Raw genomic sequence first — 24,822 nt, forward strand, 5'->3', positions numbered from 1 at the left:
GGATCTTTGGGGTGACTTTGGGGTTTTGTATTGCTTTTAGAAAAAAAAAACAACAAAAACCAAACTCAAACAACCAACCAATAACAGCCACCCGGGCTCATTGGTATAAGAGTCAGGTTGGCACAGCCTTCTTGTCAGGTTACCTTTCTGGGCAGAGCTGTTAAGTAGGGAAAAAATGTCTGGACTACCTACAGAGGGGCAGGCATGGGATTCCTTTCCATATTGCCACTATCCAAATTATTACTGGGTAATTCTGCACATCTGCCCCCAAGTTACGTGATGTTGTTCAAACTAAATGATCTCAAGTATGATTCGACACATCCACCCTTGGCAATACAAAACCTCATTTTCAAACCTTTAGTATGTAGGCATATTGACTGGAGTAATGTATTTTTGTTTTTCCAATCTCAACTTCACCTTAATTTAGACAGATGTGCAGAAATTATCTACAAAGAATGGCCACAAGACAAAAAAAAAATAAACATTTATACTCAAATTACAATGATTTTTCCAGTCATTGTAAACATTTTCTAATTATTGCTTTTAGAATGATAAGTTGCATAATAAATTATAAAGTACTATCATTGAAAAATAATTATAGATAGGACATTGTCTTAGTAATGGGAAAGGCTATGCAAACATACTTACAAACATATTCAAAACACAGTCAAATATATATATATATATGTATGTATGTATATATAATACGTATACATATAAGTCTTTTTTTTCTTTATACCCTGAGATTACAATAACTTCAGAGTTCCTTCTCTGAATTGGAAGAAAAGTGAGGGAACTCATCTGTGATGTCAGGAAAGCTTTGCAGCATTGGAATCAACGTATAAACAATTTGCTACAGGCATCCTGACTTGCCAAGTCATAAATTAAAATTTATATATATATATATATATATATATATATATATATATATATATTATATATATATAGATATATATAGATATATATATATATATATATATATACACACACACACACATAAATCACTTCTTTCATTTCCTGAAAGTCTTAAGCATCCATTGGTTCAACTGTTTCTTGTTTGACCTTTACGGGTAACAGAGGTAGTGGGTGACTGTGAGGCAACTTCATAAGGGATGGGTCTGATGACTCGTAAAAGTTACACCCTGAGGAGATTAGTCCATTTCCCATGCTCCTTTGCAAAGACATTTTCAGGTTGGCTCCTTCCATCTCTCTTCTGAGCAAAGCCAGGATCTCTTTCTCCACCACAGAGGTCATATCAGTACCATCCTCTGTGTCTTCTAGTCGGTCTGCATTGTCACTGATGTCAAACTTTTCTATCTCTTCATTGATTCGGGTCAGGTCCTCCAGGGACAGGCCAGAAGTTGGATCGAGGGGGCAATAACCATGTAGGTGAACCTTGAGACTGCAGAGGTGGATGTAGCTCTTGTGGCACTGAGCGCACTTGTGCGGCCTCTCCCGGGTGTGAAGGCGCTTGTGGAGTTTCAGGTGTACAAACTGGGTGAACTTGGCCGGGCACAGTTTACACTGGTACGGCTTCTCTCCGGAGTGAAGTCGCAGGTGGGTCTTAAGATTGCTGGTGCTGCTGAATCGCTTGTGACAAACCTACATTTAAGGACAGACGGGAGAGGAGACAGGAATATCAAAAAATTAAAAGCTGCAAAAGGGAGGGGTTCAACGTGAAGACAGCCTGCAACAACTTGGGAGGTGAGAAGCAACATGAAGGCTATTAAGCAAGTAGGGCTGTGTGGGCACAACCCACAGGAGGTGGTGGCTCATTTCCCTGTCCCTCTTCCACCCACTGGACACTAGGTCTGCCTGTTTGCTTGCAGATTATAGGACAGGCTATAGCACACAGCAGCAGTCAATCAGGGTGTAAGAGGAACCACCTGTTTTGGCATGAAGCTGCAGACTCTACTGGGCATGCTAGGAACTGATCGGACAGATTTCTGACCAGCTTAAAAATGTTCCCCAGGAGTTGTTTACCCACCTGACATTCATGAGGCTTTTCTCCAGTGTGGACCAGGTAGTGTTTCTGCAGGTGGGCAAGCTGAGTGAAGCCCTTATTGCAAGTTTGACATTTGAATGGTCGCTCTCCACTGTGCACTCTGAGGTGGACCTAAGAACATAAACCAACATTAGGATCATATTGTTTCTTTGTAATCATGATGTTATCTTATCAAATGTCCTGTTGGTTCTGTTCACTTCACTTTTTTTTTTTTTGGCTAGGCAATAGGGTTAAGTGACTTGCCCAGCTAGTAAGTGCTATGTGACTGAGGCTGAATTTGAACTCAGGTCCTCCTGAATCCAGGGACAGTGTTCTATCCACTGCGCCACCTAGCTGCCCCCTGTTCACTTCATTTTGCATCAATTTATATAGGCCTATCCAGTGATGTCGCAAAGTGCTCATTTTCTCATCTCTTACGGAACAATAATACTCCATTACATCCATGTATCATACTTTGTTTAGACATTCCCCAATATGTGTGCACCCTGTTTAGTCTCTAGTTTGGGCTATTAGGAAAAGAACTGCTACAAACATTTTTGTACAATATGGGTCCTTTTCATCTTTCTTTGATGTCTTTGGAGTGTAGAACTAGTGGTGGCATGGCTGAGTCAAAGGGTATGCACAGTTTAGTGACTTTTAAGACCACAATGTCTTTGAGCCTTTTGGTTGGAAACATCTAAGATACAAATGTCTCAAGAGAACAAATGAAGGAGATTCTTTTTACTATTCTTACAAGCAAAATTATTACTGTTGAATCATAATGATAACAACAGTAGTAGCTCATATTTATGTGATGCCACATAATTTATGAAGTACTATCTTCACAATGACCCTATGGGGTAGGTATTCATACAAGTATCATCCCCATTTTAAAAATTTTAAAATTGAGATATATAAGGGTGAAATGGACTTGACCCAAGGTTACCCAGCCGTATAATGAGTGGCGGGACCCAGACTAGAATTCTGGTCACAGAACTTTTTCCTGGGGCAGTTAGATGGCGCAGTGGATAGAGCACTGGCCCTGGATTCAGGAGGACCTGAGTTCAAATCTGGCCTCAGACACATAACACTTACTAGCTGTGTGATCCTGGGCAAGTCACTTAACCCCATTGCCTAAAAAAAAAAAAAAGGTCAGAACTCTTTTTCCACACAGTTGTAAAAACATGACCTTTTATAAAATGACAGGGAAATACAAAACCACATGTGTGCATGCATGCATGTATGTATGTGCGCCCAAACAGAAGTCAGTAATTTGATTTTCAATACCTACCTTCAGGTTTGAGAGTTGCCCAAAAGTCTTAGAACAAACGTTACACTCGTACTTTATCTTTCCATTCTGTTTCTTCAGTGGATATGGAAGTGTTTTGTAACCAGTCATATTTCTCTTACTTTTAATGAGATTCATGGCTTCTTCACTGCTGTTGGCTGCCAACATGGCTGAGGTAGCTTTAGGTTGCATCATGTGTTCAGACGTGGCAGCTGTGCCAGCAGTCGGGGACCCACTCGTTGGGCTACATGGCTTGTCTTTCATGCTGGTGGCTGCGCTGGTGACAGAAAAGGCACTGTGGGGTGCAGGTACGAGAACATCTCTGGGGTGCTCTGGTTGTAGCAATCTCCGGGATCCTTCAGAGGGCAATGAATGTGGAAGAGTAGCGGAGTTGAACATGGTCTGAGGCAAGTTGCCTCCTCCACTGAGTATGTTACCATAGACTGGATATAACCGTGGAAAGAGACTGAAGTTGTTGATGCCGTTTAAATTGTTTACAGTACTCAGGCTATTACAGCTCATACCGTACGGAGGCAAAAGCAATTTGGGATAATGAGTATTGTAAGAGGGGAAGAAAGCTGGAGAAAGATGACTAGGTGGTATATAGCCAGGGTAAGATCCCAATCCTTCTGTGCCATAGTGTGTATTCAAGTAAGGGTAAGAGTCTCGATGTTCTTGAGAAGTGGGAGCCAAAGGTGAAACCGTGTCCCCCAGGCTCCCATGAGGGCTGGAGCTTTTCAAACTTTGGTCTGGGCTGCTTATTGCTGAGGGGCTAGGAGTGGTGGATGATGGGATGGGGGAGTGAGTAATGTAAGTAGGTCTCTCCATCCTGTAGGTCAGAGAAGCTTTCAACAAGTCTTCTGCATGGGGAACTCGGATTGGGTAGATAACCCGAGGGCATATAGGCCTTTCAGGGCTGCAGTTTTTCCTCAAGTCATCCATGTCCTTTTCTGGAGTGATGGGTGAAATGTTAGCATGGAAGAAGCTCTTTCCTTTTGAATGGCTGGAATCATTTTTCAGAATTTCTTTCACACTGTGCTCTCTCTTTGGGACGCTTTTGGGGCAAAGTTCATTTTTCTCAGGGCTTTGTTGCTTTGGACTGATGTGTGTTTGAACTGAAATAAAGAAGAATACGCAGTTACTTAAAGGGATGTGAGAAAATGGCACACCACTGCTAAAGCGGAGAGAACTTTCCTGTTTTGAGATTTTTCTGTGTGTCACAGTTTGCTTGAGAAAACTGAGTCAAAGGAGAGGGACCACTGACCCATACACCGAGGATAAACGTCCTGGGGACTCATTCAGGGGTTTGGCTATCACCTCTGGAGATGGCTCTAGGCAAACCATTAAAAACTTATTGTATCTCATTTCTTTCCCCTTCAAAATGGGGAAAGAGAGAGTACTTACCTATCATCTATCATAAAAGGGGTATTGTTTGAATTATTTTGTTTCCATTGTTAAGGAACATAGAATGTGAAAAGTGCTATTCAAGCAAAAGATCAAACTTGCCAGAACAGATAGCTTCTATTAAAATGGGGTGGAAAAATACCACGAGGTGTCAGAAGCTAATAAAATAGTCATACTGATGGTTCACATTTCACCTAAAGGAAATTAGCATGCACAATGAGCTAGATCAGTCAGATTAAAACTGTTTTGAGTAGCATCAGTCATTAATTTTACATCAATTTTTTAATATGAATTTGATTAAATAAATGCCTATGTGTGGGTGATTTAGTAAACTAAAGGAAAACATCCAGTCAATGCCCTCCTCAAACCACTTGCTCACAATATGAAAATTTAGCCAGGTTTTGCCCAGTAAAACTTGGCTCCCAAAAATGTTGTCCCCTGGAATCATAAGGCGTGACAGATTAACCTTTGCCAAACCACAACATGTGCTCCACCAGCCAGTTCAATTACTTACAGTCCCAAAGAAAACATAAGCAGCTCGGATGAAAGCCTTTTTTTTTTCTAAGAGAAGGTATTCTATACCAGTAAGCATAGCATTACTCAGTAAATACACTATTTAGGAAGATGAACAACAAGGAAGAAGAGTTACAAAATACCAAACTCCTGCACAAGACAATAGGTCAAGGCAAAGAAAACCAAATTCATGGGACTCAGTCTACCCTAACCTCTAACAGACTCGAAATACTGAAAATCTGCATTTGGAAACCTTTTTTTTGAGCTACGGATACCTGACTACTATTCACAATATTGTACTACCATCTACAAAGCAGCTATGATGTGGAAAGCTATAAATGGGAACACACAGAGCAAAGAAAACAGAATGACCTTTGGAAGTAGCATGGAGGCATGCTTCAGTCTAATTTTCCAGAGTTTAAAAGTAGAGTTTGATGACAACTGGTTGGGTACCATCATTTTCCCAACAATCTTTAAAAGGATAAGCTTTCAAAAAGTGTAATTAAAGAAACATTTGGGAAAATAACTTTTAAAAAATTATCTGCTTCATTTATCTGAGGAAAAAAAGTCAATCTCATACCTGAAAATCTGGTAGGCCCAGAAATTAACGATACAGAATGCTAGAAACTTTACTTTCTAAATCAGTACACTCCAGGCCACCAGGTTTAAGAAAAATTCTCTTCCATCTTAAAGAATCCCTCGGAGAATGTTATCTCAACTAGCTATTATCAGCTGCTCCTCACTGAGCAGGCAGCCCAGAATAAACAGGGAGAGGGGACACTTATCAGGAAAGGTGCTGATCAGTGGGGATTGATAGAAAGCCTGTGGAGGGACAAGGGTTTCTGAAGCCACTAGACCAAAATAAATATCACCTTATCAGACCAATATCAGTCTTTCAGTGGGGCCTGGGAGGCAGGAAGTTCAAATTGTCACTTTTGTTTTTTAAAGCTAAAACGGTAGAGGAAGAGACAGCTAACCTGGAAAACTGATAGGGGAGCCTCCTCACTGCTAAGGAAAGGAATTTAACTAAGATGAAGTGGAATGCTTGGTGGGAAGAGTCCTTAGAAAAGGCTACCTCACTTCCCATCCTCATTCACCAATTCCCCCAAACCCCTTCATTAACAAAATGAAGGTACAGGTATAACAATCTACTATCTTCACTTGAGAGATCAAATTTAATTGTCATAATTTTCTCCAGGCATCTCAAGAAGCCTTCTTCTTGATCAATTTCAGTATGATGGAGGTGACTACGTCAAGACACCAGATGAAACCAATCCATAGTACTTCCTAGTTTTCATGGCACTGAGTTTTCTATTATATGCTCAATTGTGACTACTGAGTATACAGCATTACTAACTTAATAAACTAAAACAAAACCAGTTTCATGACCATTAAGCACGTAGAAGAGTTATACTTTTTTCAGACTCTTGAAAGAAAATCAGATTCTAATACTAGGTTAATAATTCCAAGCAATAAAATTCCCATGAAAAAGATAAGTGAAAATTTTCTTTTGTAAAGTACCATTTTATGCTATTCCTATTCTACGGAGCACAAAACAGATGCTTACCAATTAGAACAATTTTTCCACCTTAGCAAAAAAAAGGGAAAAAAAACCCTTACCAAGATTGTTCAGAAAGTCAATATGTAAGGCTGGAATATTTTTTACTTCCCTGGTTTCCAAACCCCAAAGTTATTAATATTTATCAATACCAGAACTTTAGTAAACCATGCCTGGAAAAGGCTGCTTCAACCTAGGACAAGAGACTAATTAGAATGTTCTATGGGAGTACTTTTGAAGGGAGAACTAAAAACAAAAAACATGTACATTTGTGTATTTATACATGGTAAATTATCCTTCAGCACCTGCTGAGTAATCAGTAGTTCTGTTATTTCTAATTCTTCCACTCAGTAACAACTTAACATTAAAAAAAAGAATTAAGAAAAAAAAAGATGTTTTGTTCTTAAATCTTAAATGGCTGTAGGCGGACCGAAGTCATTTCAAGAGTAAAATGCTCCTGGAGGCCTTCAATGGCTTAATTATGCCGATTCACATTTTCAGTCTATAATAAGAGCCTCTAAGGTTAAAAGCAAGAGAACCTAGAAGTTCTGCAGAAGGTAAAATAAAGCATGTTTTCAACTGAAACTGAGAAAGCAAACTAACATTTAGAAGTCTATAATTTGGTCATCTATTTTCTAGATGGTCTATGTCTCCTCTTTTTTTTGTGTATGTGCCAAATAACTTTTTCCCCCTTGGGCAGAAGCAGAGAAAGAAGGAGGGATATAAATTAATCTACATTCTGATTCACATTTAAAATCATGTTCTCTCTTCTAAAAAGGAAAAAAATCCAGTAACTAAGATTTTAAAATCTAGCTATTACCCTATCAAAGCTCTTTTTTTCTACCCTCTCGATCTCTATTAATTAAATCATCATTATTATCCACGAATATCCCGCAAGCCCCCAGTGGGAGTCTGGCACAGACATGCATTGTGCTTTAAGTTTGGAAACTGAATACAGCTCACCAGTCAGAGGCATAATCTACTTATTAGGACTGATGAAATAGTGGAAATTTTCCTGATCAACAGTCTCAATCATCAACCACCACACCTAAGACAACTGATTTCACAACAGGCAATAAGAACCCTCTTTAAGGGTGACTAGTTGTTGTAACTCAAAAACTGCTAAACAACAGCTGCTCTGAACCTTAATGGAAAGTGATACCTGAAAATGTTATTCTTCTATTGTGTAAGGGGACCTAGAGAAAAAGGATCTACTTAAACAAAAGGTCCCTGAGGGGCAGTAAAAGCATTTCTAACAAAAAATGGATTCTGTCTGATAACATGGATCTGAAAATTCTGTGTGTATCTTGACAATTTTAGGATGCAAGAGGAAATTATTTCATTTGAGAGGAAGGCTTTCTCACTTGGCAAAGTAGAAAAGAAAAGCAGGAAAAAGAACCAATGACTCAGGAAGAGAGGCCTAGTGGGTTTTTTTTTAACAAGTCATTAGAACTGCTCTGATTTAACCAATGATTACAAAGCTGCAGGAATCCCACTGGTGTTTCCATCCAAATGGTCTGAGATTTACTCACTCTCGCCCATTGAAATAAGAGGATACTGAATTGTATGTGAAAACGCTTACAAAGGTTAAGGAGTTACACACTGGCAAGGACTGAGAAATTAATTCTGGGTAACTGCCAGAGGAACAAGCAAAACTAAATTACTCCTCAGAGGTTCAGTGTTGAGAACAGAATTATTTCTGAACATTCGGAGATCCCCTAGCCTACCTGAAAAAACCAACAAACAAACAGGGCCATGACAACATGAAACTCACAGAAGACTCTTCTAAATGAGTGGGATGATACTTGAAAGTAACATGGAGATGCTTTACACTTTTTTATTCCAAAGATCAGCCTAATTTTGCACATTCTCAAGAATTACATTGACATGCTCACATCAGAAACTTCATTTCTTTTCTTTTTCTTTTTTTTTGTTGTTGTTTTAGGCAATGGGGTTAAGTGACTTGCCCAGGGTCACACATCTAGTAAGTGTTATGTGTCTGAGGCCAAATTTGAACTCAGGTCCTCCTGAATCCAGGGCCGGTGCTCTATCCACTGCGCCACCTAGGTGCCCCAGAAACTTCATTTCTGAAGCAGTATAGTTAGTAATTTATCTCTAATGAAGATCAGCTCCTAGAATTAGCTAGTTTGTGCATTTGTGTCCCAAAAGCAAGAATATGATTTCATAGGATCATATACTAAGAGATGGTAAGTGTCTTAGAAGTTAACTGAGATCAGCCACCTATATTAAACGATAAGGACACTGAGGCCCAGCAAAGTTAAGTTACTTACACAGACCCAAGTTCACACAGCTACGAGGGGCAAAGCCAGGATTTTCATCTAAATAAATCAATCCTCTGCCTTGAAAACCATACTGTGGTTAAGTTTTGTTGACATTTCTCATTAAAAAAGAAAATGAACAGTCAAATCCAAGTGATTCAGGAACATGATCTATCCTTGAAATTAATTGGCCCTGTCTGACTTAGGGAGCAAAATGACAAATATTTTGCTGTTTAAAAAATGGCAGATTTCTGTGGATTTCATCACACAACAAAAGATTAAGAATTTTCTGACCTATTGGAAGACTACCCAAGAATGGACCAAATCAGTTATACAAATAAGACCTTTTGTAGCAGGTAGGGGCAGAAGGGGTTTGGTTACCAGGTCCAGGCCAGATAATTTTACTTAAATAAAAAAGTGAAAGCCTACACTATAAACCTGACTGAGGAACTGAGAATCTGTTAGATAAAGTGATATGCAGCTACTGTCAAACAGATTAAGAGATCAGATAATTAGATTTTACCATAAGGAAGGAAGTTAGCCATGAAATCTTCAGAACATTCACTTAGAATAGTCTTTCAGGAGAGCTAGTTGCTTATTGTTTCTAGAAGAAGCCTGGGATGGCATAGAGTATTTATTCTTATGCTATCTCTTGACTGACGGTGGTTTTGTAGTTGGCAGTTGACTTGGTACAATATGAGATCCATTTCTTAGCAGCACAAAGAGACAACAGTAACTGATTTGTTCAATGGTTTCAGGCCTGTTGTACTTTTTTTAAAAAAAGTGGTGCCAATTCTAAGTCACTTTTCTCCCTACAGCTTTATAAATTCAGCTCTCAAGAAGCAATGCTTAAAATTATTAAAAAGTGCCCTTTGGATAGGCAAATGGAATGTAAAAAGAGAGAAGGCAAAGGAAGGAAAAAGAAGGAAGCAATTCCCCTCTTTCTGATCCAAACCACCTACTCTGGAGCAACAGTTGATATAGCCATATAATTAACCACCATATTATCAGATTGTACAGACAGAACAGACATTACTAGCATTCTTTTTTTTTTAAATTCTAATTCACTTACTGAGGTCCATCTTCATCAGCTCTCCGGAGGGAGGATAGTGGAGTCTTTCTGCAAAGTCCCGACAATACCACACAAGAAGTTCCTGGTTGGCAGGGATTGGCTTAATAGTGTAGAAATAGATGTTCATTCCATTCTGACATGCAGCCAAATTCTGCTCCTGAACAGAGTGAGCAGGGTTCACATAACGCATCCAGTTGCTTTTTTCCTCATTAAAGCCATCGATGAAGTGGTGAAGTTCCCCATCAGAATAGATCTGGAGGAAAACAGAAGACAGCACCATTGGAAAAATAATTCCTGAAATGACAGAAGCTTATTTAATTCTCCCTTCCTTTGGCACAACACAAGCATGGAGATGAAGGGAAGAGACCAACGTGTGCTCCCCCTTCCCCAACTCTCTTGTTACAAAGTTCAATAAAATCAGAGTATTCTAGATTTAGCAGAATAAGGGAGTTACCAGTGAGAGGTGGCATTTCTCTCTCTCTTTACCTTTTCCATTTTGGTTAATTTGTAATGCTGAGGAAAAAAAACCAAGACCGAAACACAGTTTCATGGAAGGAAGGGGCAGGGCTGCCTCTGACTCTCAGAGCGCTCTTAAAAGCGTTAGAATGGCAAATGAGTAATACTCCTAACTCCAGTTCTGATTGTGTGCTGACTTTGAGTCACCCAGGTGTAAGAGCAGGCTGTGTCAAACCCGAGTCTCAGCTTTTTTTTTCCTTTTCTTTCAATTTAAAACAAACATTTTTATTAAAATTTTTGAGCCCCAAATTCTATCAGTCTCCCCCCTCATATTAAGCAATCAGATATAGGTTACATATGTGCAATTATGTAAAACATTTCCATATTAATCATTTTGTATAAGACTCAAATAAAAGAAAAAGAAAGTGAAAAATAGCATGCTTCAGTCAATACTCAATGAATATATCAGTTCTTTCTCTGGAGGCGGATAGTAAGCTTCATCGTTGGTCCTTTGAGATTGTCTTGGATCATTGTATTGCTGAGAATAGCTAAGTCATTCAGTTTTTCATCGAACAATATTGCTGTTACTGTGTACAACGTTCTCCTGGTTCTGTTCTCAGCTCTTTCTATGGGCCTCTCTTTACTTGCAGTTTCCAACCACCCCCGCCCAAAGCCTTAAACTATGCAAACATCCTCCACCCCCCCACAAGTCCTAAAGTAACACTTGCTCATATGAATACTTGGAACCTTGCCTTTTTGTGGAAACACTGGGTGGGGCAAAGGTGAACTTCACCTGCCATAACAAAGTGAAGACCTGGACAGAAGCCAAAATTTGACAGTCTACTACAGAGAAGTCACTTTTCCTCTCAATGGACATGTTTGGACCTGTACTTTTCTTTTAAACAAAAAAAGGGTAGGGGGGGAGGAAGAGAGGAAAACTCTATTACTTTTATAAGGGATAATAGTATAAACCACCACACACTTTTCCCTATCAGCTGGAGAAGAAAAAAAATGCAGTTTGTTGAAGGATAAGTAGGATGAAAAAATAGAAAGCTTTTTCCAGCATCAGAGTAATTAATAGATGTATTGTGATTAGACTAAAGAGTAGAGGGTTAAGAATAAGAAAGAAAACTCAAAGCAGCTCACTTGCTCAAATCAGCCACTCAAACCTTCTACCTAAACCTCTCGTTTTTCCATAGGACATTCCTGTTAGAGATGCCCCTTCCCTCTCCTTCATCTCACCGGATTTTCTGATCATCTGTGGTGTGTGGTCTCCAGGAAGCCTCATCCTGTTCATAGTCCAAGAGTATCCATAGGGCATATGGATAAAGCCTTTCTTATGTCTCTCTAACGCTATCAAAAATAAAAAGGGAACTGTCTCTTTAACACAGGCAGTAAACACCAGAATCACTTTCTTTTAAGAGTAACTTCCTGTAAATTGTAAAGGGGGAAATACATGTGGCTTCATCAAAGAAGCTAGTGAGAGATTTTGCGGTGTGTTTTGTTATGAGAAAATGGAACAGGGCTGGGTGAATTCTGCTATCAAGAGGAGTCTTCAAGTTTGTTTACTCTGATGTGCAAACTTCCAGGAACATGGGGTTCCATTGCTCTGCACTCTTTGCTTCGGGCGGAAGCTGCTTTCTAAAGCTAAGGGCGATGCACCTTCCAGTCAGCTTTCCCCAATTTACTGTACCCTCATTTAAACAGGGAGATGACGATGCCATGAAGTCACAGGCTCACACCCGCAAAAATATAAAATAAAAGCAAATGCTAAAATGAATGCCTTTCCCTATCTTGTGTTTCCATATATTATCACGAAGATTAAAAATGTGCTGACTCACAGTACGGTTACAAGAAATAATGTCACTCTGTGGTTTACTCAACTCTAACATCCCTTCTCCTCTTTGACTATGTAATTTGCATGGAACTTTTTTTTTCTTCATACAGCAGATGTTCCTATCCCTGCCAGCAAAAGCAGGACAGTTTTTATAATATGTGGGAAGTTATCTCTGACAATTTCCTTTTCATGTGCAAGACTGATCCAAATCCTTGGTTAGAAAGGACATCTTTGGGGGAAATGGAGGCTTACTGACTTAAGGAATTTTCAGAAAGACACAAGAACTAAGGTGCTGTTGTTGCCTTTTTCAAGATAGCTTTGCACAAAAAAAAAGGCTTATACATCGGATGGTCTTAATTGAAGACTTAGTCACTCTCCAGGAAATTATACACCTCCATGGTTTGCTTTTAACTGAAGAGGGACTTACTGGCAATAAACTCGAAAGAACCCACCCACTTTTTTTCTAGGAAAAGCTTGTAGCCTTCGTGAACACACACACACACACACACACACACACGTGTATGTGTACATAAACTGTGAATAATTAAATAATTTTGCATTTAAAATATATAAAGCAAATTGCTTATATTTTGGAAAGACAATTTAAATACCTTTTTTTGTTCAAAGTGGAAATAGAAATTGGAGACAGCTTAAAGTTAGTGAGAGAATAAGAAGGTGTAAAAAAAAACAAAGGAAAAAGAGAAAAATTCTTAGGTGAGGAAAACCTAACCTATTTCTCAAGAACAACTTGAGAGAAGATTCTCAAATTCACAGCTTCCTTAACCCTACATTGTGGTTTTACATTAAAGATAGGATGAGAGAAGGAAATGAATTAAAAAAAAAACAGGAGCCTGATAAATATCCTATAGATCAGTAATTAAAAACATTGCTTTTTAGTCATAGTAACTTTTTCCTTAGAAGAATTAAAAATGCCTAAGAAAAGATTTCCCTCCTAATCATCACAGCATTCCTTCAAGAAAAAGTTGTGATGGGTTTATGGGTCTTCCTAAGTGTGAGAAACTGAAATCACAAAATAAACAGTGGTAGATTGAGGAAAGGAACCCAATAATTTTTTTTTCGTGATTCAGGGTTCTTAGTATACCCAGACTGCCTTAAAATATCTTTTTATCTAAATATTCTAGGTCAGGTTTCAAAGTCTTCAGGGACTTTATGAAAATATTCTAAATGATGCATATGGTCACAAGAATGTGGTCATAAGAATTCATAAATAAACTTTATGAACTGAAATCCAGATTCTCAATTACAGCATATTTATTTTAAAGAACCACTCCTTCCCTTGCCCCTCTCTCCATACTAGCCTTTCCACACTTCTTAAAGAAAAAGTTTTGTTTTCAAGATTATATAATTCATTGATTGGAGTTTATCCAATGAATTAAAGTTTTGGTAAGAATTCAAGAATATCTGAAATTGAAAGGCTTAATGACTCATTACCCCCTCCTTGAAGAGAAATGCAAATGAATTTACTGTGGAACCAAGTAGCAAAACTGTTTCATCTATCAGGAAGCTCTTATGAGTTGCAAAAATTCAAGTCAAGTATAGTCCATGTTATCTCCTTTTCCTCCACCTACGGCCTTTTTTTTCCCCCCAGAGGACCAAGAAACTTACTCAGCTACTTTAACATCCACTCAGAATTCTTATTCTGTGCACCCATGGGAGAATAAAGTTTCATCTGTAGGTGAGCAAGTGCACATAAGCACCCAAGCAGAAAGACACAGACACAGACACACACAGAGAAAGGGAGCTAGAGTCTTTAGTTTTGCTTTTTTTCAATTATTAAATTAACATAGAATTTTAATTTTTCCTTACCCGCCAAAAATACTGTCTGTTGGCATTCTTGGGAACTGTATCATTGGTATAGATTTCACCTATCAAAGGTCCAAAACGTGTTCCTTTTGGTATGTATTCTTTGCTTATTACTCCAATGACCTAAAAGAGAAAGAACATAAGACAACCTATAACCTACATTTCAAAATGACAGTCCTATTTCAACCAAATTGGTTTTTCATAAAAGGATAGCACAATAAGGTAAAAAAGAAAACCTCCTAATGGGGCAGAAGTGAGTAAGTAGAGAATGATACCAAGCTATAATTATTTGAATAAAACTGTATTCCCCAAAACTTAAAAACCAATAAAACTCCATTTTCAAATTATCTTCACTTGTTGAATTAGGAGCCTTTGTTCAGTATGGGGGTGGGAAGAATTAAGACTCACACAGAAAAGATAACAGCTTCTTTTTTAGAATAAGAACTAAATAATTTTAGACTAGATGTTCTTAACCTTTTTTGTCATGGACTCTGACTCCTGGTGAGGCCCATGGACACCTCAGAATATTGTTTTTAAATGCACAAAATAAAATATATAGAATGGCAAAGGAAACTGATTATGTTCAAATGCAGTTACAAATCACTAAATATGAACATGTTCAGAGACCCCAGGTGAAGATCCTCTGTTATAAGTAGTTAATACTACAGAGAAACAGATCAGACCATTCCAGCCTGCTGATGTTTCCTTTCAGAATTCTCACCTATTAAACCATTAAATATCATGTCATTTTTGAGGAATGAAATTTTGGCCTTGGAAAACAAAATCATATTCTTCAAAGGGTTAAAAACCATAAATTCACTGTTATACTGTACTAATTCCTGATAAAGTATATCATAGTTTCCTGTTCCCTGATGGAGGAATATCTTTCAAATAATTGTTCTTCCCTAGATGTGCGATAGGACAGCCAGCCTCTTCTCTCCACAGAACAGTGGCAGAAGTCCTCATCAGCAGTTGTCTTGTGGATCTGGCATGGGGACAACATTCTATGTGCCCCCTGCCCCTCCCCCATCAAAGATCCTGAGATAAGGAAATGACTGCAAATCTACTATAGCCCATATTTCTAAAAGGCTTTGGTAAAGAAACACATTACGCCAGTTCCTCCTTGATGGTAAATTTCTTTTGAGTAGGGTAGACTCACCGACCACAAATCAGGAAGCAATTCATCACCATTCAAAAGAACTCATCTGTGAGTAGTCACTTACAACATTCTGCTGAGTTACCGGTATTTTTCATCTCCCCCCCCAACTTTGATTTTCTTCTCTTTTAGGGTGGCCAGGAGAATTGACTAAATTCTAACTAGAATTGATTGACAGAGTAGAAAATGTAACACTGTTTTTAGTTTTCTTTTTTATAATGCTTCTTAGTGATTTAGGTAAATGTTTCTGTTTGGGCCTGTGAACAAGATACTTTCTTCATGTCCTATGCTAGTCAAATGACACTGAACAATAGAACAAAACTATATGCTTCATCTAAAGTATTTACAGGTAGTTCATGAAGAATGGTAAATTTCTGGCTATGGTTACAATTATTCCATGCAATTCCTAGCAATACATTAAGCCCCACTTCAAATGAAAAGGAACCTGAAACTTCTATGGAATCAAAGAGCTAAGCCACAGAGGAGACCGACAAACTTCTGGCAGATCCTGTGTTTTTGGAGTCCGCTCATGTCCATTTCATATCAGCAAGTGATTAGGAGCACAACGGTTGATATAAAAGTCAGTGAAGCATCTAAAGGCATCTGGCACCGGAGTGGGGGGTGAGGGGGAGAGCAGGAAGGCAAGGGCAAAAAAATTTCCTACACCCAACACAAGCTGAAACAAGGCTGTTGGGCCAGTTTTATTTTGGGCGCTTCTCTGCATTTCTGGCAGAGCCTGAAAAAGGCAGATGTTCATTTCATCCTCCTCTGCCCTCATTTACATTTATCTGACCTTTCAATAAAGGTTCATTATTATCGGTAATCTCTACAGCCCAACTGATGGGAAGATATTAGTAAAGTCTTGGGCCCTCTAGGCCTCAGTTTCCTCACCTGTGAAGTAGGGAAGTTGGACTAGTGATCTCTCAAGTACCTCAGGCCCTGGCATTCTATGATTCTGTCTGTGTATGCCTAGTGAAATTCTCACTGTCTAGAGCATCCTGGAAACAGTCAACTTGAAACATTCACGTTGGCTCTTAGGATGTAGCAAATCTTCTGACACTTATATTTGACTGATTATAACACAGCATTAAAAAGCCCAAACAGGAACAGCAAATAATGCCATTTGCTGGTCAGCCAATAATTAACAGCTGATTTTTCAACATGTCCATGTTAAAGTAGTAATTTTAAGAGAGGCACTCAACTGGTTCACCAACTTTTGTGTCTGCTGGAGACTATAATTTTAAACAGTCTTGAGAGACAGTGCATGATTACCAACAAGCAACATTACATTGAGGTCAGTGCTTTTCCACCTAGTGGCCATTTGGTCTACCAGAATGAGCAGTGCTTGTTTTTCAGAATTAAAACTCATCTAAATTCATGCCGTATCATGAAAATATCAGATACAGTTTTCCTGTGGCCAAATACAAGGTGACAGGCTAGAACCTTGTTTCCCATAAGCATTACTGCTTTTCTTTAATTGGGAAGGTGCCAGTCAAAAAATTTACTTAGTAACACATATGTACTAAATAGGGGACATAAAGAGATAATAAAACCTAATTCCTACCCTTTAGGAGTTGACAATACAGTTGAGATAGGCAACAGACATATAAAAAGTAATTCGGCTCTAAGGCCTATGAAGCTTACATCTAAAGATCTCAAAACTACAAGGGAAAATAATTTTTATTATAAGGGCCTTATGTTAGATCCATCATATCTTTTTGAAGTTCATATGTTCCTATGGTATAAATGCAACTTTGCTCTATACAGTGGAGTTGAAGAGGCCAGAAGGGACAATTCAAATTATGATATAGTACAAACTATTAAGAGGCATATCTAGAATACATTGTATATCACTTCTATCTTCACAAAAGCCTGTTTAAGATACAGCGATGGGGCTTGTTTATCTACCCATATAGATGTACTTACATAATAACAAAAAACCAATTCATCTTATTATTAGCTAGAAAGTTAAAAGTTTTTCTCAAACAGGCAGGAAATAACTTATCACATTTAGAAGTAATATTAAGATGTATCATCAGCTGGATTCCTTCATCTAGCATGAAAGCTACAGCTTTAAAATAGGATATTTTCACGATACCAGCAGATCAAGCAATCAACAGATATTTATTAGGAAGTTATTTTGTGCCAATCTAAAAATGAGGGACACAGACAGAAAGGAAACGATCCCTGATAGCTTCTGTCTAGTTATAATCACAGAGGTATCCCTGTAAGATAACAGCACTTCAATGTTTATAAAACGTGACATTATTAATTTTGCCCCTTATGAAATAAACATTGGATTTCTAAACAGAGAACCTCATCAGACAATTCTCTCCTGCAACAATAATGATTCAAGATCTACAAATGGTCTGAAAATGGGCATCCTTCAACATTCCCTTTACTGTCCCAGAACTGGCAGTAGCCGCACAAAGACTGTCTCTCTGGTGAATTCCCATGTGCTAAAAAAGGCCACTTATGCTAGTGCTCACCTAACCCAGGAAGGAAACATGATTGGAACTGACCAGGGTCCTAATGAATTACTGCTGGGGCAAGGCTGCTGCATGCCTTCTATAAACATATCAGTGAGAAGACAAAAAGCTCAACACTTATGCTTCATCTACCCCTACAGAAGCCCGTCCACAGGATGCTTTATGAGCAGCACCGACCTCTCTACCATTTTGGAAGATCCGTCTCTGTCAATGGACTGGGTCACAGAGCATAGCCTGACACCCATGGCTTCTCGACAAAAAACAGGACTCCTTAGCCTCTTCTTTTACAAAAAAATCAAGGCAATTAAAAAACTTGGGAGAGGTTGAGCTAGAGGGGGTATTTAATGCATATCCATTAGCAGTAGGGAGAGAAAAAGGGGTTCTGAAAAAGCAAATCTTTCCCTTAAGGGACTACGTAGATTTTTTTTTTAAAAAGCACACATTTATTTAGAACTTCATGGTTTCTAAAGTGCTTTACATACATTATTCCACAACACACAAAACCCCACAACAATGGTATTTAAGCAGAGCAGTATTATACAGGTATATTCATGATGTGGTCAAACTTACCCTAAATCATTAAGATCACAAATTACTAGTTCCCTCTCACCCCCTCCTCCCCATAAAACTGATTCAGTCTATTAAAATTCTGTTTTGGACCTAAGACTGCTTGCATTGTGATAATTGGGACTCTACAGACGGATCAAGACCTAAAGTCTGTAATTCATCTGATTTTTTTTTAAGGGGTGGAGTGAAAGGAAATGTTTTCAGATGGTTTCCTCCTTAATTATCTTTGTATTAAAGGAAACACAGTAGCAGCCTCCCTGTATCATCTCCAAAATAAAAGACCATCCCCAAGAACACAGGATTGCATGTTCTGGTGAGATACTTTTTTCAGATGGCTTAAGTTAATAATGGACTTCAGCTAAAATAGGCCTATAGCAGACTGATTTTTATCACAGTATTGCTTTAGGACTTCCCAGAACAAGAGCTTCCCCAGTTGAGAGAGAAGCACACTCAAAATCTAGGTTTTTCAAAGACATAAAATGTCAAAACTATTATTTTCACATTTTAAAAAATGCTCACAAAATATTGCTTAAAGGGAATGACAACCAAGTTTCCACAAAAGGAAGAACACAAGTAAAGAATTTAGTATACGGAGATAAATATATTTTTTGACATGAAATTTAAAAAACTTAGCTGTGGAAATAAGAAAGAAGAATACTCTTTAAAATGTGTAATTACGGTAAATAAAATCTACAATCACCAAGGGCAAGAGCAGAAACATTTTTTAAAAAATGAAAAAGGAGCTGACATATATGTGAATTCATAATAAAAAAAAAGTCATGGAAATAGAAAAAAAATCTAGTATGTCAGCAGAATCAGAAACAACATGTAATTTGACATCTACTACTATTTAAATAAAAACATTTAAAGGACTTTATAAATTAGATTAAAACTAAATGCAAAAAAAAGTTTTTTAAAAATTCCCATCGGACATATGACTAAGGACAAACTGATCCATGCCAGCCTGCACATTTTGTTAATCATGAACGTTAGTTCTTAAACTTGTTGAATTCTCCCCATCCTTTGAAAATTGTTGTTCTTTTAACAAGGACTATCATTCTAGTACAAATTCCGGAGTCAGCTGCTGAGTAAGTGAACATATGAAATTTGTATCCTGATTGATTCAACCAGGACCCCCAAGACTGCTTGTTTCGGTTAAGTGTGATCTAGCAGAGGACAAGGTAAACAACAGATGCCTAGGTAGGCTCACTTCTCCTGGAACCACCTTTGTAGGGCATTAAAATCTCTCCTAAATCAGTTGAAGTAATAAGTTCTGGGCTGTATGGGAGAGCTAGCTAAGCTACACTTTATAGTCAAGTAAAAAAATAAACTCATGCTGAGGGCCAAAGGGACAATCATGTTATAATGCAAAGAATACTGGCCAGTGTTAGGAGACCTGAGTTTTAGTCCTGGCTCAGCCAATAATTAGTTAGCTGTGTGTGGCCTTGGGCAAACTACTTAACTCTAAACCTCAGCTTCATCATTTGTAAAATGAAGGTCTTGAACTGGATGGTCTCGAAGGTACCTTCCAGTTCTAAAATGAGGCCGAATAGTATAAATTCTGACAGGGGAATATAGAACACACACCAACATTCTTCATACTTAAAAGGAGAGAAGTAGCTCTCTTAAATACTAGAATATGGATCAAGATCAAAGTTTCTTCAGCAGCCTTTTGAATAAAATGGGGAACTCCAGAGAACAAAAGAAGGAAAGAGGCTCTACACCTTCACCCCCAATCTCCTTCCCTAGCAAAGAAATCCATTTCGGTCAAGTTTCATAATAGGAGTGGGGGCCGAGGGAGATGCACTTCTTATACAACCATGATAACAAAAACCAACATTATACAATCCATAAAACATGTCAAGTTAGCCTCTGTCATAGAATTATGACAAATAATTCAAGATGTTCTACTTAGAAAAATGTTTCTTTAAGGGGATGTATAGGCTAAGTTGGATTCAGGGCATCTCGAGCAATTTAGTATGAGATAGGATTTACTGCACAAAAGGCAGCATTGTCTCTTGAGGTACTTAACAAAATACGTTCGTAGAAATCCCCCCTTCAATTCCCCAACACCTCTGTCCCTAGTTTTAAATAAGTCACCAAGCAGTAAGTAACTAGTGCTGGACTTGGGAGTCCTAAAGACATGAGTTCAAATCCTATCTTAGATATTTACCAGCTGTGGAACTCTGGGCGAGTCATTTAACTTCTGTTTCCTCATACGTAAAATGAGGGGGTTAGACTCAAAACTCTAAGGTCCTGTTTCCAATTCTGAATCTGTGAATTTAGGAATACAGTAAGTTTTCTTTTAGACAGCTTTGTCTCCAACTCAAAAAATATTCAGCTCTGGAACTCACAATCAGGCATGAGACAAAGCTTTCCCAAAAGGGTTGCCAGGTCCTTTAAATGCTACTCTTAGGGGTTAAGAGAAAGTGATTTAACAGGGCTGTAATAAATATTCCCAGGAATAAATTCTACATTCATAAAGCAAACAAATCCTTTCTCACTGCTCTCTTAAGACACAGGAGTATAATTTACACATGGTGGGGGTAGGGGTGGAATAAAAGGAGAAGGAGGTGAGCAGACAGGTAAAAAAGTCCCAGAAATAAAGAGGTCGTTCTTCAGATCACCTAGCTGAACATCACACCTGGCTAGGATAGTTACACAAATGGGTGAACACAAATCAAACTGCCCTTTCAGAGTCTTGGGGCAGCGTTTTGGAAATAACAACAAAGGGCAGCCCCACTTCAGAGGCTGGGTGGGGAGGGCAGGAGTTTGCAAATCTAGCAGGGAGCAAAGGAACTTCAGCAGATAAACAGTGGTTAACTCTTAAGTCATCCTGACAAAGGACACTTTTCCCAGTTTATATACCATCCCTCCTGTTCATAAACACGTCAATGTTTCGGGAATAATTTTAGAAACACAGCTAATAAAGCCAGCTCATTAAAAAGAATAAAGCACTTTAATAACTGAAGGGAGACAAAAGAAAAGACTAAGAGTGTTTTCCAAGGAAACTTGACTTTTCTTTCCCTCCCTAGAGCTATTATACAACCAAGGCAATTTAATCCAGTGGCCAGAGGCAGTGGATACATTGGCTACTGACAGCAGTTTAAAACCTAGCTCAGGGGTCTGCCTCACCGCCCCCCACCCCATGCCTGTACATATACCTATTCTAGGCACAGTACAGCTTGCCAGAAGATTTTAACTGCTTGCTAATTGGTATGACGGGGCAAAGGGGAGGGGAAGAACAGAAAAAATTAGTTCAAGGAAAAAGAGAATGCAATGAAATGGCTATATTATTTACAGGTACTTACAAAGGAGTCTCCCAGACTTATGTGGCCTCACTCAATAGAAGGGTATGGGAGATTTGGCTGTCAGGTGCCAATCTTCTTCAGCAAAAAAACAAGAGGCTTACCTCTTTGCAGTTTGTTGCATATTTGAAAACCAGATTCCTTGGCAAAGATGCCTCCGCCTGAATGGCAGTTCCTCCATCAACACCAGAGTCCCAGGGGTGGTCATTCACAATGTACGTGCACTTCTCTTCAAAATCTGCCTCTGTCCACAGAGTCATGTCAGCATCTTCCATGTCCATTTTCATGGTTCCCTCTGCCCCCTCTACCAAAGTCGGAAAATTTACGGTATCGGAGCTACACTGGGTGGCAGCCTGGAAAAGAAGGAAAAAGCCTTTAATCCCCATTGTCCTGCAGTTTCTGTGGTTTCCTCTGAGACACTGTGACTAATACAGTAGTCTGTGGCACTTGAAAAGCCTATGTAGAAGAGCTGGTACACTTGAGTAATAGCCAAAAGAAGAGTACAAACGAGATTGCCCGGACTGCATGGAGCATGGGTTTTCAAATGCTAGGCTTAGGTTGAAAAAAAAAAAGTGAGGCAGTCTCGCTGGGGAAAAATCAAAACAAATCAGCTCAGAGATCCATTTCTGGCTTTACCTCTCAAAAGTACAGAACCCACTTTCTGGGTTCCCAATCTTGTATCCAAGAAAACCTGGGGTCATGGCCACCAGACGACTCAGTGCCTATGGAAAAGCTGCCTCAGAGAAAAAAAAAGTGTCATAAACAAGGAGAGGAAGAGGAAGGAGCTGCTGTCTGCGTCTGAATGAAGCTAAAAATGGAAAGCGCGTGTTGCAGGAGCGGAACCCAGCCTGCCTTTTCCAAATGGGGAAGACTGAACTTTCCCACCAGCTTCCAAAGCACAAACAACTTTCAAAACAACCTGCCCCCCCCATCATCCTCCCCCTTCTGCCTTGTTCCCTTTCATCCTCTAGCAAGGAAGACAGCAAAAGGCTGCATCTTGGCCAGCATCTTAGCAAGAGCTAGTCACAAATCATTGGAGTGCACTCATTTGGACCAAAGCGGCAGAAGGCAAAATGGGGTTTCTGTGATTTGTTGGCATCTCACGCCATCGTGAAAAGGCACAACAAAAATGCAAAATAGTAATAGTCCAAGAGTAAGCTGTCCCTAGAGAATTCATTTCAGCCACCTCGGCTGCAAATAGTACTTTCTGTTGAAAATATTGACCACTCATTCCATTCTCAGAAGTCACAAGTGTTTCAATTTACAGTAATGAAAGTTATAGTAAATATAGAAAAGTGAGAGACTAAGTAAGTCCTTCCTCAACTAGTGATGGGCTACTTTCCCCAAGTCTGCCTTACCCTCTAGGTCAGTAATAACACTTTCCTTCCAAATAAGAGGTCAGTAGCTTCTCTATTTCCCCCCACAAAAGTTACCCTCTCCTACACTAGGATACAAACTAGGTGACAAAGAGGGGAAAAACGTGTCTCAAACACTTTACTTAGTTAAAATCATACCCACTAATCCTAATCAAGGATTTCTATACAAGAAAGGAGAATACTCACTTGATTTTCAAAATAAGATAATGTCCCATGGAAGATGTTAAAACCAGACTTTATCTTCTTTCATTTAGCCATAACTGATGGGGATGGGTGGGTGGGATAATGATGCATCCAATAAAAGAACCTGGGACATATGTCTTAACGTTGTTCAAAATTTAAACAGACCTGCTTGTCTATGGGTGGCTCCAGCATGTACAGTCACGATGCTAAATAAATATTAACCAATAATAAAGGTTTTAAAATTAAGCCACCACCGAATATTTACTCTTCTTTGATCTTATGGGGGGGGGAGGAAGAAGAGAACTGCTACTGAAACTTCAATGAATTGACAATTGCACCCAGAATTGAAAGGGTTAATGATTCATAAGGAGGAGAGAAAAGGTCTTATAATAAACATGTTTGAAGTCGTGAGTGCACCAAGGCAAAAGTATTGCTTGCAACTGCTACTACGTTGGTGAAGCACCGAGAAAAAAAGTTTAAACAACTCAAGAGCAAAGAAATAGAAAAAAAATTCTTACCAAGGTCGTATCCACAAGTTTTTCCAAACAAAAATCCAACATCGAAGGTAAGTCACACTCATTTCTACACAATAAACATTTCTTCGTCCCTTCAACTGCCGGCTTAGAACAAGACTGACTCACACCTCCAGGGTTAACTCTTTTTTCTACGGTCTCTCCCGGCACCCCCCTCGCCTGCCTCTCGCTTCTCTTTCTCTCTGTCTGTCAGACAGGTGCTGCGGCACTTACTGCTTTTGCCTCGCCGAAACACTGGAGGGCTGCTTTCAGTCTGCTTAACCAAACAGACTGAGCATTTACTCAATAAGCTAAAGCAGGGGGGTGGAGCTATACCTGCAAATTTAGTCGAGGCCAATCAAGAAGAGGGATTTCCTCCCCCCCCCCCTTCCAAATAGTTCAGGCTTTATAGGTTTTCCTCTTATTACACGTGAAGTTCGCCATTCACTTGGAACTTTCTTACTTCCCCTTGAAACACGCTTAACCTCAAAGTGAAGAGTTGACATTATCTGCTTTGTGCTACATTAACTATTCCCTTCTTCCAGCAGAGGATTAAAGTACCACAAACACTTCAATCATTTAAAAAAAAATCTGTTAAAACTTCTATTGTTCTGATACGAAAAGTCCTGGTTAGGGAATGAGAACTTTACACTGGGCACACAGAGTTGGAGGTCGAAGGGGTGGGCGGGAGTCCCCTGGGGGGAGGGAAATGGGTGTCTAATATTTTAGTATATAATGCCCTACAATTCAGGAGTAATTTCCTGTGAAGCATGCATTTCCTGTGAAGCATCTTAAGACTTGTATTTATCTGTATAAACTTCCAAAAGAAGTAGGTAATTATATGATTTTACGTTCGGCATAACTTTCCCCCTTTAAAAATCTTTTAGGAGTAATGAAATGGGAAGAAATCAGAGTCCATTCACACAGAAATCTCTTCGGTTTCCCTCCTTTTCTCTTTTCAGGTCCAAACTGCCAGACTCAACCTCAATATCCAAATCAAATACAAAACATTCATA

At 38.9% G+C, this 24,822-nt stretch overlaps 1 protein-coding gene across 7 annotated transcripts in view; it reads right to left on the reverse strand.

The window, feature by feature from the left end:
* Positions 1 to 960: 960 nt before the first annotated feature.
* PRDM1 (PR/SET domain 1) overlaps positions 961 to 24,822 on the reverse strand; it is a 154,994-nt gene continuing 131,132 nt past the window's right edge. For 3 of the 7 annotated variants that reach the window (XM_020976944.2, XM_020976945.2, XM_078155216.1), the window contains 6 exons: positions 21,840 to 22,088; positions 14,219 to 14,338; positions 10,099 to 10,351; positions 3,276 to 4,387; positions 1,988 to 2,116; positions 961 to 1,602 (listed from right to left, as the gene is read on the reverse strand). In XM_020976944.2, the coding sequence (XP_020832603.1) occupies positions 1,027 to 1,602; positions 1,988 to 2,116; positions 3,276 to 4,387; positions 10,099 to 10,351; positions 14,219 to 14,338; positions 21,840 to 22,022 (2,373 nt within the window). In that variant the 5' untranslated portion in view covers positions 22,023 to 22,088 and the 3' untranslated portion in view covers positions 961 to 1,026. Of the gene's footprint in view, positions 1,603 to 1,987; positions 2,117 to 3,275; positions 4,388 to 10,098; positions 10,352 to 11,007; positions 11,717 to 11,796; positions 12,825 to 14,218; positions 14,339 to 21,839; positions 22,089 to 22,371; positions 22,674 to 23,812; positions 24,098 to 24,822 lie in introns of those variants that run through there. The other 4 variants (XM_020976941.2, XM_020976942.2, XM_020976946.2 and 1 more) reach the window with 4 other exon arrangements.

Source organism: Phascolarctos cinereus, unplaced genomic scaffold, assembly GCF_003287225.1.
Source record: "Phascolarctos cinereus isolate Bilbo 61053 unplaced genomic scaffold, phaCin_HiC Scaffold_5;HRSCAF=322, whole genome shotgun sequence".
In the NCBI taxonomy this organism is placed as follows: Eukaryota; Metazoa; Chordata; class Mammalia; order Diprotodontia; family Phascolarctidae; genus Phascolarctos; species Phascolarctos cinereus.